This window comes from Thunnus thynnus, chromosome 15, assembly GCF_963924715.1.
Source record: "Thunnus thynnus chromosome 15, fThuThy2.1, whole genome shotgun sequence".
Classification (NCBI taxonomy): Eukaryota; Metazoa; Chordata; class Actinopteri; order Scombriformes; family Scombridae; genus Thunnus; species Thunnus thynnus.
The window spans coordinates 1,103,545-1,123,569 of record NC_089531.1 but is presented as its reverse complement, the minus strand read 5'-3'; the positions used below and the strand labels follow the sequence as shown (position 1 = coordinate 1,123,569).

The following is a 20,025-nucleotide window of genomic DNA, read 5'->3' as shown; positions in this document are numbered from 1 at the left end:
ACGTAAGTAAAAGTACATAAGTATTATGAGCTTGATGTAGTTAAAGTATTGCAGTAAAAGTACATAAGTATTATGAGCTTGATGTAGTTAAAGTATTGCAGTAAAAGTACATAAGTATTATGAGCTTGATGTAGTTAAAGTATTGCAGTAAAAGTAGTGGTTTGGTCCCTCTGACTGATATATTATTATATATGACATCATTAGATTATTAATAGTGAAGCATCAGTGTTAGAGCAGCATGTTACTGTTGTAGCTGCTGGAGGTGGAGCTAGTTTACACTACTTTATATACAGTTAGCTAGTTTAGTCCAGTGGTTCCCAACCTAGGGGTCGGGCCCCTCCAAAGGGTCAGCAGATAAATCTGAGGGGTGGTGAGATGATTAATGGGAGAGGAAAGAAGAAAAAACAAAGTTCTGATACACAAATCTGTTTTCAGTTTTTGGACTTTTTCTCTAATCTTTGATTTTTGCTGAAATATTGGATCATTTGAACATTTATTGAAATGAAAGCATGTGAGAAGTTTAGAGGGAAAAATCACTATTTGGTGGAGCTGTTAACAACTCATAGACATGTGAAATGTGACCCCGACTACACACTGCTTTTTGTAAGACGTCAAAAGACAAAAAGGTTGGAAACCACTGGTTTCATCTTTAACAATGTGTTGTATTTTAAAAGCTTGTTATATTATGCATTGTGTCAAATCTTCATCTGAAAAGTAACTAAAGCTGTCAAATAAATGTAGTGGAGTAGAAAGTACAATATTTCCCTCTGAAACGTAGAAAGTAGCATCACATGGAAATACTCAAGTAAAGTACAAGTACTCAAAACTGTACTTAAGTGCAGTACCTGAGTAAATGTACTTAGATACTTTCCACCACTGAAAGTCTGTATTTGTACACTTTTATCACTGGTGATATTTTGGACACAGATTGATCTTTTTTTTTTATTCAGATAAGAAATGTATTTTATTGCTGTGTATACTGTTGATCTGGGAAACATCATGTTGTGCAGCATCTTTGGGTCTGCTGTATGTACAAAGTTGTAGTTCCAGTAACAAAAGTTCCCCTTTGTGTTTCCGTGCTGAGCTGCTGGAGATTCAACCAAACTCAGAGTGCAGAGTTCATTTACTGTTCTCACCGACACACTTGTGTTTTTTCAGCTGTTTACGCCAACTGAATCTTTGGTCACAAACACTGCAACTGAAACGTTTCTCCCCGGTGTGGACCACCATGTGCTGTCCCATATTTCCCTTTTCTCGAAATCGTTTACCACAAACTGGGCAACAAAACGGTTTCTCTCCTGTGTGACACCTCATGTGTCTCAGCAGAGAGTCCTTATAGCCGAATACTTTATCACACCGAGAGCAGGGGAAGGTTTTCTTAGTGTTACATCCTGTATCGATTACAGGGACTTCAGTACTTTTTATAGAGTTTAAACCTGACTGAGGTTGTGTTTGGCTCTGATGAAGCTGTGAGGACTCACCAACGCAGTGGTGGATTTTGAGCTGATAATGCCAACTGAACATTTTGTCACAAACGCTGCAGTTCAATCGTTTCTCCCCCGTGTGGATTCTCATGTGTCTCAGTAATTGTCTCCTCCATGAAAAACTTTTCTTGCAAATAGAGCAGCTGAAAGGCTTTTCTCCCGTGTGACATCTCAGATGTTCCCTCAGATGCGTCTTTCGACCAAATGCTTTCCCGCACTCAGAGCAACTAAATGGTTTCTTGCCATTATTTAGTCCCACATCACTCACAGGGAAGACAGTTCCAGGTGAGGAACGGTGTGAAGCTTTGCCAACAGTATCAGGTTGTAAATGTCTGGCTGGTTCTGATCCTCCACAGTCGTCTCCATCAGCTTCTGTTTCCATCTGTTCAGTTGAGCTGCTGGCTGGAGGTTCTGCCTCTCTGTTCTCCTCAGTTTGGCTGAGATGAAGCTGTGAGGATTCACCAACACATTTGTGGTTTTTGAGCTGATAATGCCAAGCGAATCTTTGGTCACAAACACTGCAACTTAACGGTTTCTCCCCCGTGTGACGTGCCATGTGGTGTGTCAGATGTACCTTTTGTATAAATCTTTTACCACAAACTGAACAACTGAATGGTTTCTCTCCTGTGTGAATTCTCATGTGCGTCTTCAGGTTTGAGTTTTGGCTGAATCTTTTACCACACTCAGAGCAGCAGAACGGTTTCTCACCAGTGTTACAGCCATTATTTTTCAGAAAGTTTAAAACTGACTGAGGTTCGCTGGTCTCCCTCCAATCATCTTCCTTGACTTTAGTCTCAAGTTCAAAAGATTCATGAGTCTTGTCATCACTAACTGGTTGTAAATGTTTATCTGGTTCTGATCCTCCACAGTCCTCTCCATCAGCTTCTGTTTTCATCTGTTCAGTTTGTCTTTGATGAAGCTGTGAGGACTGAGGTTTCTCTTCATCATCTTCACTCGTCATAGGAACGAGAGTGAGTGTAAATGTGGTGATATCAGCCTCCTCTAGTCCGTGAAGCTGCTCTCCCTCCTGACTGGTCCAGAGTTCCTCCTGTTCCTCTTTAATGTGTGGGGGCTCTGGGTCCTGCTGCTCAGGGGGAACCTCCTCTTTTCTGATAATCAGTTTGCAGACATCTGAAGGTAAAACACAGACATGCAGTCATTCGTATAATTGTTACACATCCATTGTTCAATGATGCTTTAATGAAGCATTTGCCAATAGAAGAGGTTCATTAGAACAATCTGTCATTTTCTGCTTTGCCCTGAGTCTTCAGTGCACCAGAGGAAAATAAAAGACTAGTAAAAAGAAGTGGAGGTTTGGATATATGTGGATTGTGATTGTTACATTGATAAACATCAGAAACACTCCTGACTTCCCTTGAGAGTCTGCAGGTATGCTAGCAGTGCAGTATTAGACACAGCAGTGTTTCACGCTTAAAATAAACATCTGATACAACTTTGTCCTGACGATGGCAATAAAGATACGACCTTTTACTTCCAGAATCAGAAGCGCTTGAATCAGATCCCCGTGCAACTCTGACGCGGTGAAAAGGCCCTCGCTGGAGCCAGCGTGTAGTTTGTCTGATTTGTGTTACCATGGAAACATGGTGGTGCAACATGGCGGCCTCCAAGGAAGAGGACGCGCTCCCTGTGTAGCTATAAAGGGCTCTGTAATGGCAATTTTCATTTTTCGATGTCCTTTCTTTTCCTGTTTTTCCCGTTTGCCATTAATACACAGGTAGGTTGGGTTAGGAGTGAGTCCGTTAGCTGCCGTTTAGTTTGTTGTTTTATTGAAGTCTTTGTACATGTCATGAACATATCGGGTTTCTGTCTGCTGTAGTGTGCGTCTGTTACCGGTCTGGTAAGAACTCTATGTGCTCCACCTGCCTGTGCCTCCCGTTTCCTGTCACCTATGCCCCTACATATACAACCCTGTGCATCTAATGACCGCCACCCAGTGTCCAAAATAATACTGCAAGTGATAACTAAACCAATGAAATGCCAACAATCAACATAAATGGCTCCTACAGGCTCATTCTATGATAATGAAAACACAATGATTCTTATTTTCAGATGATTTCTGCCAAGTCTGTTCCACCTTTAATGTGCTTATTAGGCTACATTCATTTTTTAACAAACATATCTACGTAAGAGATATGATATAAAACAGCAACAGTCCTTCATAAAGGATTTTTAATCTCAAGTTAACTGTCAGTATGATTCTCAGGAGTGATTCTGAGACGTTTGATGTTCATAATAATACAAACTGCAGACATGTGTTGGGCTTTTATTTTGAAGACAACAAATACTGAGCATCCGGCCTCCGTCTGAATGTCTGACGCAGCTGCGGAGAGCTAACTGTTAGCCTTTCACTGATCAATAAGCAGATATGCAGGCAGCTTGTTTGACAGCGTGTTTAAAGTGAGGTCGGAGAGCAGAGCTGAAGGTTGACTGAGGTCAGCGGAGTCAGAATGAAGCACAAACAGCTTCTACAGACCTGCTCTGGTCGTTTCCGGCTTCACCTGCAGCTGCAGCAGTCTGCGCTGCCGATCGATCTCCTCCTCGTACTCTGCTATCGATCTCTCAAACAGGAGAATGATCTCCTCGGCAGCAGCAGTCAGCCGCTGCTTCACCGACGCGCTCAGCATTTGGACTTTAGACATTCTTGCAGAGCGGAAGTGTGAACCGAGCTCCTCCTCCTCTTCCTGCCGCTCCTCGCGCTCTGTGTGACGGCTGCAGCCTCTTCTTCCCCCCGCTGCCTGCAAACATCCACCTCCACCTGCTGACAAATAAATAAATACCATCAAACTAAGGACGTTGTCCCGTGTGTGTTAAACGGATATATAGACAGTGGTGGAAAGTAGCGAAGTAACTTGACTCAAATGTAGTTTTGAGGTACTTATACACGAGTATTTCTATTTGATGCTACTTTCACTGATGATTTAAATGATGACAGAGATATTTATGTGTTGTAAACTATATACTCAGACCAGTTAGTGTGTGTTCTGTCAATATAAAATGTCTCTGTATGCAGCTCATAGTGGTTTATAATGATGCTGTGAGGTTGCTGCTCTCAGGTGTTCCTACAAGTGGTGAAATAACCTACATTTGAGCTTATTGTAGTTTTATCTGGTCTGTCTTGTCATGTTTCTTTTTACATGCTATGGACCCTGTTGTGAGTCTGAAATAAAGTTTGAATTGAATTGAATGATACTTCCCCTCCACTGTATTTCAGAGGGAAATATTGTACTTTCTACTCCTCTGCAGTTCAGTAAATGTACTCGGTTACTTCCCATCAGCTTCCTGGTGGCAAAAAATTCGTCTACACGACACAAATTTGAAAAGTCACATGATGATTCATATAGGAGAGAAACCTGTCAGTTGTTCTGAGTGTGGTGAAACATTTGTCACATCTACAGAAGCAGTAAAATGTCAGACAGGAGAAAAACCTTTCAACTGTCAGTTTGTAAGAACCGGACAACGCCGACGAGTTTACGTTGTCAAGTTTGAGTTTTTGAGAATTAAGTTTAAAGATTCAAATTCTGCTTTTTCTGGTTTTCTGTCACTGAAGTCGGATGTTAAACAGGGTCAAAGTTCCAAAACCTGAGTTGATCGTATGCAGAAATGCTGCCTGCAAGTCAAAAGTCAGGGCTTCAACCTGCTCTGAACACTTTGTTTGCAGTGACCTTTACTTCCTCATCCAACTGATGTCAGATTGTTTACACACGTCCAGATATTTTCTAACACAGTTGTTCATCTTTTGTACTGATGATTCAACCAGTTTCATGTTGAGGTGCTCAAACTGTGAGTAATGTAACATCGTCTGTGTGAAACATGAATGAGATTTTTACTTGTGGAACCAGGACGCACACGAAATACCTCCTCCCACTCAGCTACTTACATTTCAGTCACATTTCACATGTCTATGAGTTGTTAACAGCTCCACCAAATAGTGATTTTTCCCTCTAAACTTCTCACATGCTTTCATTTCAATAAATGTTCAAATGATCCAATATTTCAGCAAAAATCAAAGATTAGAGAAAAAGTCCAAAAACTGAAAACAGATTTGTGTATCAGAACTTTGTTTTTTCTTCTTTCCTCTCCCATTAATCATCTCACCACCCCTCAGATTTATCTGCTGACCCTTTGGAGGGGCCCGACCCCTAGGTTGGGAACCACTGGACTAAACTAGCTAACTGTATATAAAGTAGTGTAAACTAGCTCCACCTCCAGCAGCTACAACAGTAACATGCTGCTCTAACACTGAGGCTTCACTATTAATAATCTAATGATGTCATATATAATAATATATCAGTCAGAGGGACCAAACCACTACTTTTACTGCAATACTTTAACTACATCAAGCTCATAATACTTATGTACTTTTACTGCAATACTTTAACTACATCAAGCTCATAATACTTATGTACTTTTACTGCAATACTTTAACTACATCAAGCTCATAATACTTATGTACTTTTACTGCAATACTTTAACTACATCAAGCTCATAATACTTATGTACTTTTACTGCAATACTTTAACTACATCAAGCTCATAATACTTATGTACTTTTACTGTAGTAGGGTTTTTCATGCAGGACTTATTAGCTTGTTTTGAATGACAACAAAAGGAAATATAAAAGACACATAAATATTCATCGACAGGCTTCTAAGTGGATTTTGATTGTTTTTTTTGTCCAGCTAAGAGAATTCACTCTCAGTTTTCTGAATAATGAAACAAGATACTGTTTGATGTTCAATGTGAATATTTAAAATATATTTTTGGTGTGAAAAGCCTCTAAAGAAAGGAGGGTTTGTGTTTGATGCTTCTTCAGTTGATTGAAAACAAACCTCTCAGCATCAACAGATTGACTTCAATGTAAAAAAAAAAAAAACAACTTTAAACTAATTTAATAAGCTGCTTCGCTCTGTCAGCAGTCTGTCGAAGAACAAACCTGATTTCTCTTTTGTTGTGATAATATTCTGTGTGTGTGTGTGTGTGTGTGTGTGTGTGTGTGTGTGTGTGTGTGTGTTAGCTGCTGTAATTAATGTGTCTTATCTCTGAGCGCTGGATGCTGGGAGCTAAATGCCATCCTGTCCCTCTGATCCATGTCGATAAGCTCCGTCTGTCTGATCACCGCTGAAATGAAAGGTTCTCTGAATCAGAAGCAGCTCGGCTCTGATTGGACGATCACACGGCTCAGCTGGTGGAAACACACAGCTGGAGGTCTGCTGGCGAACCAGAGGGACAGATCAAATTCAATAAAATGGCTTCTTTCACAAGGAACACCAGGACGAATATACACAACAGACAAAAAAGAATATATTAAAAATATGACAACAATAATAATAATAATAATAATAATAATATATGAACTGTATATATATATATATATATATATATATATATATAATAAGATATGATAAAATTAATCAAAATTAACTGAATTCCAAAGTTTAAAAAGAAAAGAAACACAAAACAGACTAACTGGCCCGCTAACTGCTAAATAACCTGCTAACTTACCTGCTAACAGCTAATCAACCTGCTAACTGCTAAATAACCTGCTAACTTACCTGCTAACAGCTAATCAACCTGCTAACTGCTAAATAACCTGCTAACATACCTGCTAACAGCTAATCAACCTGCTAACTGCTAAATAACCTGCTAATGTACCTGCTAACAGCTAATCAACCTGCTAACTGCTAAATAACCTGCTAACATACCTGCTAACAGCTAATCAACCTGCTAACTGCTAAATAACCTGCTAACTTACCTGCTAACAGCTAATCAACCTGCTAACTGCTAAATAACCTGCTAACTTACCTGCTAACAGCTAATCAACCTGCTAACTGCTAAATAACCTGCTAACTTACCTGCTAACAGCTAATCAACCCGCTAACTGCTAAATAACCTGCTAACTTACCTGCTAACAGCTAATCAACCCGCTAACTGCTAAATAACCTGCTAACTTACCTGCTAACAGCTAATCAACCCGCTAACTGCTAAATAACCTGCTAACGTACCTGCTAACAGCTAATCAACCCGCTAACTGCTAAATAACCTGCTAATGTACCTGCTAACAGCTAATCAACCTGCTAACTGCTAAATAACCTGCTAACTTACCTGCTAACAGCTAATCAACCCGCTAACTGCTAAATAACCTGCTAACTTACCTGCTAACAGCTGATCAACCTGCTAACTGCTAAATAACCTGCTAACTTACCTGCTAACAGCTAATCAACCTGCTAACTGCTAAATAACCTGCTAACGTACCTGCTAACAGCTAATCAACCTGCTAACTGCTAAATAACCTGCTAACTTACCTGCTAACAGCTAATCAACCTGCTAACTGCTAAATAATCTGCTAACTTACCTGGTAACCACTAATCAACCAGCTAGCTGCTAATCAAGCTACTAACGGATCTGCAAACTGACTTTCTGGAACTGTGGACCCTGCAGCTGCTGTCGGACATCAGTTTTAAATGAAGGTTTGATTGGAAGGTGGCGGCGTCAGGTCTTTTTTAGGAGAGTTTGTGTCGAGTGACAAGGCCTCAAGGCTGATCAGCCTCACCGGGGGTTTAATCAGGGATGACTGATCGACCAACGATGATTGATTGGGGAAGTCTTTGACCTGTCTTGTGTTTCTGTGTTTATGTCTTTGCTCTGCGAAAAACATTTTCAGATCGGTGCTGTTTCAGGAAACTCCTCATAGCCTCTTCTAAAAGTTAGAAATGACTGAAACATGTTGTTGCTTCAAGCTTCAAACCATCAGCAGCAGCTGCTTCTCTGCATGTTGAGCTTTGATATCAGGAGGAAAACAAACACCAATCATCAGAGATCTGCAGGATGTTTGGTGAATTAGTGTAATGTGGGACACTAAGCTCAAATGCATCTATCTCCTCTTCTAACAAATGCTAATGAACAGGGCCACTGTCAAAATAAACCTGGGATAAAAGGATATAAATGTTACTGATTATAATCAGATTGTGTTTATAAAGGGGTAATTGTGGGACAATTTTTGCAATTTATACTTCAGCAATATATTTTTATATGAAGCCAACAAATATCCGCATCCAATACCATTCTGGGATCACTGGGGGGCCGAAAGGTCTAGATCACATTGATTCATACAATAAAACATCTCTGGTCAATAACATAATGTATTATATTATGTATTAATATTAGTAATCATATAATTTGCAATCTACCTAAAATAAGTCAGAAAATGAAGCATTACAATGAATAACTATTGTACATTTAATGTGTCTGTCCCACATTAGTAAAACCAGTTGTCCCACTTATAAAACCTCATTTTCTAAAGTGGGACAATGAAAAATTGACTGAAATAAAAAATAATGAAACCATATATATTTCACTATATTATAGCATATTGTGATGCATGAATATACCTGATTTTACACAGAGGTGTCTTATCTTGTGTGATATTTAGTCGCTGATGTCCTTCATTGTGGATCAGAAACATTTATTTACTTTAAATAACTTACTGTTAAAGTAACTAAACCATTGTGACAGATATTTATAGACAGTGTTCAGGATTTAGCTGGACAGCAGGAATGATTTAAGACATATAAACATACGCTGCTTTGGATAATAATTTGAGTCTGATCTGTTTTTTCCATAAAAAGTACAATTAGCCCATAAAAAAATCCTTCATCTGCTCCTTCTTGCTTATTAAAAATCCAGAATCTCTGAATCTGTAAATATTTCTGATCTGTGAAGTTTTCCTGCTGGACTCCAGATGTTTCCTCCTTCACTGTAAAGTTCATCCTCAGTGTTTGTGCAACTGGAGGCTTCAAGTTTCCACATCGCACTAGTGTCAAGCCGCATACTGGACCACGATTGGCTCCGATCTCGTTATGATGTCATGAAATCGGTTGACATGTGACTGACGCTGAGCTGATGGAGGATCAGCTGGTTCTGACACGGAAAGCTGTGAGCTTCACTCTGACAGGAAACAAAACCAGCTGCAGGCTGATAATTAAACTCTTACAGGAAAAATCCAATTAACTAGATAATTAATTATCCTGCACAAAAGCTGCATAAGAAAATATCTACCAAACTCAAATATATACAGTCTAATCAGTGCTGGAAGAATTATTCAGATCCTTTACTTCAGAAAAAGTACAAATACAGCAAAGTAAAAATACTCCATTACAAGTAAAAGTCCTGCATGAAGAATCCTACTACAGTAAAAGTACATAAGTATTATGAGCTTGATGTAGTTAAAGTATTGCAGTAAAAGTACATAAGTATTATGAGCTTGATGTAGTTAAAGTATTGCAGTAAAAGTAGTGGTTTGGTTCCTCTGACTGATATATTATTATATATGACATCATTAGATTATTAATAGTGAAGCATCAGTGTTAGAGCAGCATGTTACTGTTGTAGCTGCTGGAGGTGGAGCTAGTTTACACTACTTTATATACAGTTAGCTAGTTTAGTCCAGTGGTTCCCAACCTAGGGGTCGGGCCCCTCCAAAGGGTCAGCAGATAAATCTGAGGGGTGGTGAGATGATTAATGGGAGAGGAAAGAAGAAAAAACAAAGTTCTGATACACAAATCTGTTTTCAGTTTTTGGACTTTTTCTCTAATCTTTGATTTTTGCTGAAATATTGGATCATTTGAACATTTATTGAAATGAAAGCATGTGAGAAGTTTAGAGGGAAAAATCACTATTTGGTGGAGCTGTTAACAACTCATAGACATGTGAAATGTGACTGAAATGTAAGTAGCTGAGTGGGAGGAGGTATTTCGTGTGCGTCCTGGTTCCACAAGTAAAAATCTCATTCATGTTTCACACAGACGATGTTACATTACTCACAGTTTGAGCACCTCAACATGAAACTGGTTGAATCATCAGTACAAAAGATGAACAACTGTGTTAGAAAATGTTTTGTGGTGTTTTTTTAAAAAGTCAAAGGTACAAAACTGTGTACATAACATTTTGTTCTCTTTGGTGATAAACGGTAATTGCAGGTGTGTTTTTGGACGTCACCCCCAGAGATCCAAACAGTGTCACCTGTTTGATGTTGCGTTAGCAGAGACCGGAAGAACAGTACGCTGCTTCACACACAGGTGAGTTGAAGAAAGAGTCTGTTGTGTTAGCTCCGCCTACCCTCTCTGATGGACCAACCACTGCTGTGCGACGGAAAACTAACTGCAGCGCCGGTGATTTGAACTCATGGCGGGAATGTTGCCACCAACACCCAGTTCTTAATACTCAAAATACAGTGAATGCAAGAGCTTCCATCAGTGGGCCACAGGTTCAATCATCATTGTGTTACCTCATTTGGAGATAGATAGTGACCTAACAGATATTTATTTAATTGAAATCTTCGAGATTATCACTTTAACTACCCAAGGTGCATTTCAGCATGAAACAGCCAATCACAGAGCTTAAAATTTGGCTGCGTGTGCTGTTAACGGTGGGCAGAAGCTGAAGCTGAAGGTTGAGAAAACTGATTTTACAAACTGCAAAGTGAATCAGTTTATTGTTAATTTCTTAGTCAATTTGGAGTGAATCCAGTAACCAGTAACCTTCTTCTCAATAGCAAAAGTGGCCGAGGATTTGACGTATTGTAGTATTCTTAGACGTCCGACAGAATCACAGACAAAAAGTTATTTCTCAGAAACAAAGTGTAAATAATGTAAACGGGTGTCAGAATATAAACCTGTAGGATCGTCACATCATCCAGGAGAGTCCTGAGTTTCTGTGTTCAGTAACATCAAAGAGATCGATTAAAGAAATATTTGAAATGAGAATACAGAACAAGAAAAATACTTCAAGAAGCAGCGACTGCTCACACATCACTGCTCTATACTTTATGTAAATACTTCTTCCACCGCTGGATCTTAATGACTTCATGAGCTTCCCTGAACCCTTTACTGGTGTTCACCTATGTAGAGCACCTGAACGCTGAATTAAATTGGCAACATTTTGCACTGAACAGACATTTGCAGGCTGTGTACCACCTCAGCAAGCTCCACCAATCAGATGCTTTAGATTACAAGCAGACACTAAGAAAGGATTTACCTGACAGACTAATCTCAGGGGGAAAAAAGTCCCCTGTTTATTGTAAATTGATGGAAAACAGGAATTCATTGGAGCCGTGCAGCTTTATGAAGAATCTTTATTTAACAAAAATAAATGAATCTGAGGGATAGACACTGAAACTTCAAAACAAAGACAGAAACATGCAGAAGGGAAGCGAGAGACATCCAGGTGAGACAGGTGTGTGTGTGAGAGTGTGTGTACTTCTATATTTGTGAGGACCAGTTTAAAGACTCGGTCACACCAGAATTAAAAATGGAAAAATGCAGGAGGGAAGAAAATCAGCATAATTTTTTGCATCTTTTAAGCTTTTGAGCTCAACTTTGGTGAAGTTGCAAATTTGCAACTTGACTGATAACAAGTCGCTCTGACAGTACTGACCTTCGAGTGGACGGAGAGTCCAAAACGGAGGAAGCTATCGCAGTTAATCAGTTAGCTGTGTTGCTAACATCCAGTTTATTTGACAGCCTCTGTGTTAGTATTTGTTTTACAGACAGTTAGGAGACAGGAATCGATGGTACAAATGTCTTTTTAAAGAAACTGTGAAAATATTCTGTTAGCAACCAAGCTAAGATAACGAGTTTGCTAACTGACTGTTAGCAAGCTCGTTCGTTCAAAGCACTTTATTTTCCCTCTTCAATAAGTTTTTATTGAACAAAATCATGGGCAAAACATCAGGAGGAAGTAAACAGAACAGTAGAGAGGAAATAGAGAGAAGCTAATGAGACTGAGTGATGCTAAGAGTTAGCTTGTCAGCTACAGCAGTTAGCTAACATACTCTGCGAGTAGTCAATGACCCAGCAGGTGTTGAAGTTTGCATCCAAATGTGGTGAAAGTTTTAACTAAATTTCCAGAAAATCAGAAAAATAATAAGAATGAATACTTGTTTCCATCCACGACTGTTAGTGAATGTTAGGAGTTGGTTTTCAGTAAATTTGTTAACTGACCTATAGCAACCTCATTAGCTTGGTGCGCCTTATTTTCCCTCGTCAATAACTTTTTATTGAACAAAATCATGAACAAATGTCAGGGAGAAGTAAACAGAACAGAAGAGAGAAAATAGAGACAAGCTGGGTTAGCGCATTAGCGATTAGCTCGCCAGCTACACCAGCTAACCCTGCGAGTAGTCTGCATGTCTCAAAGCTCCTCCAACCAAATATTTTGCGAAGATTTCGCTGGTGTGACCGAACCTTCAGACCTCAACAGTGGGGTCATTTTGTTTGGTCCTCAGTTCTTCTCTAAAGAGCCGTTTGAGGGTTCAGACTTGGTTTTAGGGTTCAGGTTAGAGAATGGATGATGTCCTCACAAGTACAGAAGTATAAATGTGTTTGTGTGTTCAGTAGCAGCGCAGGAAGAAGGTATTGCAGGCCGTTCCTCTCAGACAGTCGCACAGTCGGCCGATACGAGGTCCGTGTTTCATCGCACATCGCTCGCCGACATCACACTGAGAGACAGACAGACAGGTTTCAGATTTTAGCTTCAAAAATAAGCTCAAAAAAAGGATCTTAACACAGGAGGAAGCAGATATTTAAAGGCAATTCTTATGGACATACAGAGGGGAACAGTCAGAGACGGCCAAGATATTCAAAAAATAATATTTAAAAAGTCATTAGTTCTAATTTTATTTTATCAATTCATAGTTTGACAAACAACATCTAAACGAAATGTTTCTGAGGAAATAAACCCTCCAAACCTGCTTGTTCGCTTTGTGTTGGAATGTGATGTGTCTACAGAGAGCTGAGCAATAGTGATTCAATGAGAGACTAATTTCAAATAACAATAAAATTGACCAATCACATCTTCCCTCTGAATGGGTGGGCTTTGTTATTGTTAACTTTATGACAAGTTCCGCCCACTGAATGGGACATCAATCACAAGCTAACGGGAAAATAACGCTGATAAACTAGCTAGCTAGGCTGCTGGCTCATGATGGACGCCACGAGTAACGTTACCACCGTTGGAAATTTATTATCCACACTGTTTTCAAGATTAACTTTTAATGAAAAGTTGGACTTAATCGACAAAAGAAGACCTACAACAGGCCTTAATTTGGTTCAGAAAACCAAGACTTTGAAAGGCAACTCCAGAAAATACACATGATACTCCTGGATAACAGGATCAACCAAGTGCTGCTGGGATTGCTTGCTGTTTGGTGTGGAGACTGGGTACTGGTTCAAAGTCCATATCCAAGTCAGCCCATCACCATCCGAGCGCTTCAAGTAATCTGAAAGCTACTACCAGCACACAGCTGCAGCTGGATGAGAACACAACTGTCAGACCTTAATTTCCATCGAGAAGGAACTGCTGATGAATCAAAGGATCAGTTGACCCTGCTGACGACCACCTCATCCAGGAGGCCTCTGTTTTGTTTATGTAGGATAAATACTATTGGTGAATGGGCCCATTTTATATCAACTTTAGCGCTCAAGGAGTTATTTTAAACCCAGCTGAAGCATCCGTTGACGGGTGGAGCCGCCGGCGCCGCTTCGGCTTCAGATCCTGGGAGGTCCCCTGCCAGAGGGGAAGCATTTACTAGGCGGCAGTTCACCAAAAAGCACAGCGTGAGAGGTTTTTGCTCCAAGGGTGACGGCCACAATGAAGCCGTTGAATTGCAAAGGCTGGACTGGTATCTTAACTTTTTGTTTCAGAGCTGGAATTGTCATCGGTAACTTTTGCAGTTCTACAGGAGAGAACACAGAAAGCAAAGCTTCCAGGCTCACTACTAGGAAACCAGATGACAAACTAACAGTGGTGGAAAGTAACTAAGTACTGTACTTAAGTAGGATAATATAACAAGCTTTTAAAATACAACACATTGTTAAAGATGAAACCAGTGGTTTCCAACCTTTTTGGCTTTTGACGTCTTACAAAAAGCAGTGTGTAGTCGGGGTCACATTTCACATGTCTATGAGTTGTTAACAGCTCCACCAAATAGTGATTTTTCCCTCTAAACTTCTCACATGCTTTCATTTCAATAAATGTTCAAATGATCCAATATTTCAGCAAAAATCAAAGATTAGAGAAAAAGTCCAAAAACTGAAAACAGATTTGTGTATCAGAACTTTGTTTTTTCTTCTTTCCTCTCCCATTAATCATCTCACCACCCCTCAGATTTATCTGCTGACCCTTTGGAGGGGCCCGACCCCTAGGTTGGGAACCACTGGACTAAACTAGCTAACTGTATATAAAGTAGTGTAAACTAGCTCCACCTCCAGCAGCTACAACAGTAACATGCTGCTCTAACACTGATGCTTCACTATTAATAATCTAATGATGTCATATATAATAATATATCAGTCAGAGGGACCAAACCACTACTTTTACTGCAATACTTTAACTACATCAAGCTCATAGTACTTATGTACTTTTACTGCAATACTTTAACTACATCAAGCTCATAATACTTATGTACTTTTACTGCAATACTTTAACTACATCAAGCTCATATTACTTATGTACTTGTACTTTTTCATGCAGGACTTTTACTTGTAATGGAGTATTTTTACATTGTAGTATTGGTACTTTTACTGCAGTAAAGGATCTGAGTACAACTTTAAATAACTAACCTCAAACTTAAATAAAATAACTCATAACACTTTCTCTATTTTTCCTTCAATTAGTTGCAGGTTAAAGGAAATTAAAGACCTGTAAAATTAAGTGTTAGTTTTATTTTCCTACATGAAAATCTAAATCTTGTTTTAGGCACGATCTAACGTTGTATTTTATTGTGCACACTGCTGCACTGAAGGAATTTGCTGTTTCTTCCTCCTGTATACTGAGTTCTACCTCGAACCTTGAAATAATATTCTTGTGGAGATGAATTGAACCCTGAAATCTGCCTGACAGTGTAAGTTTTGTTGTTTAAACCCCCAAGTTAGTGATAGCTACAGTCCTGAAATAAATACAACTGGGAATATACGTACAATTATATAATAATAATAATAATAATAATAATAATAATAATAATAATAATAATAATAATAATCTCTGCAGTTTCAGTTCTCCATCTGTTCGTGTTTGATGTTCTCACCCGAGGAATGACGCTGGCTTTCTTTTCCACAGAGAGACCGACTCTGTTTTCAGCTTCATCCAGGAAACCCTGCAGAGCTTCAGCCTGAACACACAATATAACACACACATTAACACACAAACACACACATTAACATACACAAACACACACAAACACACACATTAATACACCATATAACACACACATTAACACACATTAACACACAAACACACACATTAACACACACAAACACACACAAACACACACATTAACACACATTAACATACACAAACACACACATTAATACACCATATAACACACACGTTAACATACACAAACACACACAAACACACACAAACACACACAAACACACACATTAACACACATTAACACACACATTAACACACAAACACACACATTAACACACACAAACACACACAAACACACACATTAACACACACATTAACACACAAACACACACATTAACACACAAACACACACGATATAACACACAAACACACACATTAACACACACATTAACACACAAACACACACATTAACACACAAACACACACGATATAACACACAAACACACACATTAACACACACAAACACACACGATATAACACACAAACACACACACACAAACACACACATTAACACACATTAACACACACAAACACACACAAACACACACAAACACACACATTAACACACATTAACACACACATTAACACACAAACACACACATTAACACACACATTAACACACAAACACACACATTAACACACAAACACACACAAACACACACATTAACACACAAACACACACATTAACACACAAACACACAAACACACATTAACACACAAACACACACATTAACACACAAACACACACATTAACACACAAACACACACATTAACACACAAACACACACAAACACACACATTAACACACAAACACACAAACACACATTAACACACATTAACACACACAAACACACACACAAACACACACATTAACACACAAACACACAAACACACACATTAACACACAATAACATCAACCATCAGTATCAGTGAAGTTAAAGGACTCAGCATGCTCAGTGGTGTCTGCCGTACACAGAACTACTCTCTGGAGACTGAAAACATGATGCTGTTATTCGTCTTTGAAGCCGTTTCTAAACAAACTAACGTGACCAAACTCTTCCTGATGAAGGATCATGTGACCCAGAGCAGCGGTGTGACTCACTGACGTGTTTTTAATCAGATATATCAGCTTTGCTACAAACACAATATATGTTGTTGGTTTGGATCCAAACACGAAGACAAATATAGAAAATCAGCAGAATGATCCTTTAATGTGACACATCGGTTAAAAGTAGTAAAAATAAAAATAAATGAACTGACTCATCAGTTCAGGGTCGGAGCTCCTTCTGAGGACTGAGGTCATATTTTTCTTGTGTTTATGTTTTAGACAAACAAACACTAGAAGATCTTCTCCAGCAGAAGGCTTTAAAACAATATCTTCCATATTTTGGACAAGAAGCCGATAAGATCACAGCGCTGCTACGTTATATTTATATTAAATAAAGAGGTTTTGATCATTCATCAATCTGAACTGGTGTTTCCTCTCTACTGGGAAGATCTGTAGTGAATCTTCAAAAAAAAATCATTTTTAAAGAGAAATCAGTTGTGTGTTCCTGGACGCTGCAGCTCGTTTTATGGCGTTTTATCATAAATTATTTGTGTTTTTGTGCTGTTTTGTGTGTATTTTATGTATTTTAAAGGTACATGCAGATTAGTTCATATATTTTACTTGTTTCTATTCAAATAAGCAATAAATATTATATTGGAGATACAAGCCTGAATGTTCTGAGTGGTTTTTAGTATTATTTGAATTAATTTAAGATATATTTATACTGATTTTATCTGAGTGCAGCTTGTTTACAGTGAAGATGAAACCAGCTGCTTATTGTTGCTTTAGAGAAAAAATCATTTCTGTTCAGCTGCCACCGTTTTATGTTCGTTAGGAATAAAACTTTATTGATCAAACAGACTAAAGCCACGCAAATAAAATTTAAATTCACAGTAAACTTGTTTCCTTTAAATAAAGTCCATCATATTATTATTATATTATTATTATTAATAATAATAATCAATATTTTTTATCTTCATTAGACTATTTCAGCTCTTACACGTTAGTTCTCTAATTTGATAACAGCACGTTTTATACAAATATTTTAATTTGAAAATCTTACAACCTTATATTGTCTAAAATTTAACAACCTTCATCATCTTAATTAATGATTCATCTTTGTGCTTTAATTACTTATAACTTGAAAACAATCTTAATATGCTAAATGTGACCACTGTAAAACATTATTTCAATATTAAAATAATTGTCTTTAACCACTTTAATTATAATTTAATAATCTTTTATTGTTTGGACACTTTAATTAACTATAACTCCACCTTAATTAATTATTGTTTGACAAACAACCTGCACAACATTAATTGTCTATAAATGAACTGCCTTCATCTTTTTTAACAACATTTCCAGCAGACTTAATTTTATTTTGACCATCTTTTATTAATTAGTTATAATTTAATCATTTTATTGTTTGGCCACATTTTACCACCTTAATTGGCTCTAATGTTATTGTCATTTATCAGCTTCAATTCCACCTTAATTAGTTCCATTTTTAAGCTTTTCTTAAATAATAACTTTAATCTTAAAATGTCTTTTACAATTTTAATTAGTTTTAATTTCACCAACATAAACATAATTGACACCACCATAACAGTTTAATCTTTTATGACCTTAATTGACATAATTAATACATTTTCACCATTCAATTAACTATCAACTAACCATTTGATCACCTCACTTATTTTGAATTTAACTGCAGTTTCCTGCTTTGAAACCTCATAATTTAAACATTCTATCTTTTATCCCACATAAATAAAACTAAAATAAATAAATAAAGTCTTTTTTTAGAAGAAGAACTACAGAAATCTGACGGAGACACAAAGATCCTGCGTGACGACAGATGACTCACCAGCTCTCTGGTTGTGAATCCGAGGGTCGGCTCGTCAGGTGCAGACGGCAGTTGGCTGTCGGCCGACCTTTGACCCTGACAGAGTGATGTCAGCACGGACAGACAGACGGACAGGTAGACGACGGCTCGCACGCTCTCCATCACAGAAAACCTTAAAAAACCTAAAAAAAAATACCAACATTTAATTTTAGCATCACAATAAAAACTTCAAATAATAAATAAAGTTCAGTAATTCAGATGAACTCACGATTAAACACAGAAATAATTTAAGATCCTACAAGAATATTATAGAAATATTCTGATTTCTTCTTCTTTGTTGTCTAATTTCAGCTCCAGAGTCTGTTTCTCTTTGTTGTTCTAGTTTGTACTGATGTTGTTTTTCCTTCCCTGTGAGCTGAGTTCTTCTTCTGCTGCGCGGTTCGTTCCTCCTCCTGTATTTATAGGTGTCTCCTCCTCCTGCGGAGTGATGCCTCAGCGGCTGTCACACGTTATTCATGTATTCAACACATCAGATAAAAGTGTGTGGATGTGTTTTGCTGTGATTGATGATGCGCCTGTTGCGGTTAAATATTAAACAGGTCGATGCTCAGATGTTTACATGAAAACACTCTGCGGACCGGCGTGTTGTTGTGCAGAGGTCAGAGGTCAAACTCTGACTCACAGCTGAAGGTTATAAAGCTCACAGAGGAGCCGACTGTCCGTCATATGGAAATATCGTCTCATCAGGTGGATAATAATCATTCACATCAAAATAACATCTATTGATTGTTTAAAGACTGTAATCACCAGATAAAGCTGCTCCAATCAATCATTTTTATTTAAAAACTGATCAAATAACACATGTGATATGGAATGAATCACTTGTTCTCAACATCTCTGCAGATTTTCTGCTTCTTTTGGCTCCTAGTTTTGCTTCTGTGCATGTTTGAAGTTTGTTCTGCTGCCAACAAATAGACAAAAAAAAATCCTCCATGTAAATAGTCTGTTTATTGTTGGTATGGAATTATTACACATGTTCATTGATCGCACAAGACCACCTTATCAAATTCAAATTGTTTTGAAATGGAGGAAAGTTTTTTTGTTTTTTTTTTGCAGGTGATATGCCAATCCTTCTGATGGTTTGGGTTAAAAGTAGAGATGCATGATATTGGATTTTTTGTCGATATCCGATATGCAGATATTTCCAACTCACTGTGGCCGATGCTGATATATGCACATATTATTTTCCAGCTGGCTGAGGAGACTATTATACATGCAGCATAGATTCTAAATATGATCAAGAAAGACAATATATGAAGGAAGAACTGAGGAAGACTGGAGTTCAGGAGCTCAGCATTAAAACTTTAATGAACCTGCCAAGTGGGAGCAGCAGTAGAGTTTTCATTGAGTTTATTAGACAGA

The 20,025-nt window shown here is 38.1% G+C and overlaps 2 protein-coding genes and 1 long non-coding RNA gene across 3 annotated transcripts; all 3 read right to left on the bottom strand.

The window, feature by feature from the left end:
* Nucleotides 1-927: 927 nt before the first annotated feature.
* On the bottom strand, nt 928-4,191 carry LOC137198909 (gastrula zinc finger protein XlCGF57.1-like). Its single transcript, XM_067612925.1, has 2 exons — nt 3,979-4,191; nt 928-2,615 (listed from the first exon to the last, which is right to left on the bottom strand). Exons 1-2 carry the CDS (start codon nt 4,142-4,144, stop codon nt 1,120-1,122), a joined length of 1,662 nt encoding a protein of 553 aa, XP_067469026.1. The 5' UTR covers nt 4,145-4,191; the 3' UTR covers nt 928-1,119.
* A 2,284-nt stretch (nt 4,192-6,475) lies between these two features.
* On the bottom strand, nt 6,476-8,534 carry LOC137198962 (uncharacterized). Its single transcript, XR_010931713.1, has 2 exons — nt 7,857-8,534; nt 6,476-6,714 (listed from the first exon to the last, which is right to left on the bottom strand). It is a non-coding gene; the product is annotated as an uncharacterized lncRNA (long non-coding RNA).
* Nucleotides 8,535-11,619: 3,085 nt separating this feature from the next.
* Nucleotides 11,620-19,726, bottom strand: cart4 (cocaine- and amphetamine-regulated transcript 4). Its single transcript, XM_067612987.1, has 3 exons — nt 18,625-19,726; nt 15,585-15,668; nt 11,620-12,998 (listed from the first exon to the last, which is right to left on the bottom strand). The coding sequence occupies exons 1-3, from the start codon at nt 18,763-18,765 to the stop codon at nt 12,891-12,893; spliced, it is 333 nt and encodes a 110-aa protein (XP_067469088.1). The 5' UTR covers nt 18,766-19,726; the 3' UTR covers nt 11,620-12,890.
* Nucleotides 19,727-20,025: the final 299 nt, after the last annotated feature.

Coding starts and splice junctions, on each gene's coding strand:
- cart4 (XM_067612987.1), bottom strand. CDS start 18,765: ATGGAGAGCGTGCGAGCCGTCGTCTACCTGTCCGTCTGTCTGTCCGTG. Junction 15,669..18,624: donor GATTCACAACCAGAGAGCTG/GTGAGTCATCTG, acceptor TTGTGTGTTCAG/GCTGAAGCTCTGCAGGGTTT. Junction 12,999..15,584: donor AAGCCAGCGTCATTCCTCGG/GTGAGAACATCA, acceptor TCTGTCTCTCAG/TGTGATGTCGGCGAGCGATG.
- LOC137198909 (XM_067612925.1), bottom strand. CDS start 4,144: ATGTCTAAAGTCCAAATGCTGAGCGCGTCGGTGAAGCAGCGGCTGACT. Junction 2,616..3,978: donor GCCGGAAACGACCAGAGCAG/GTCTGTAGAAGC, acceptor TTTTACCTTCAG/ATGTCTGCAAACTGATTATC.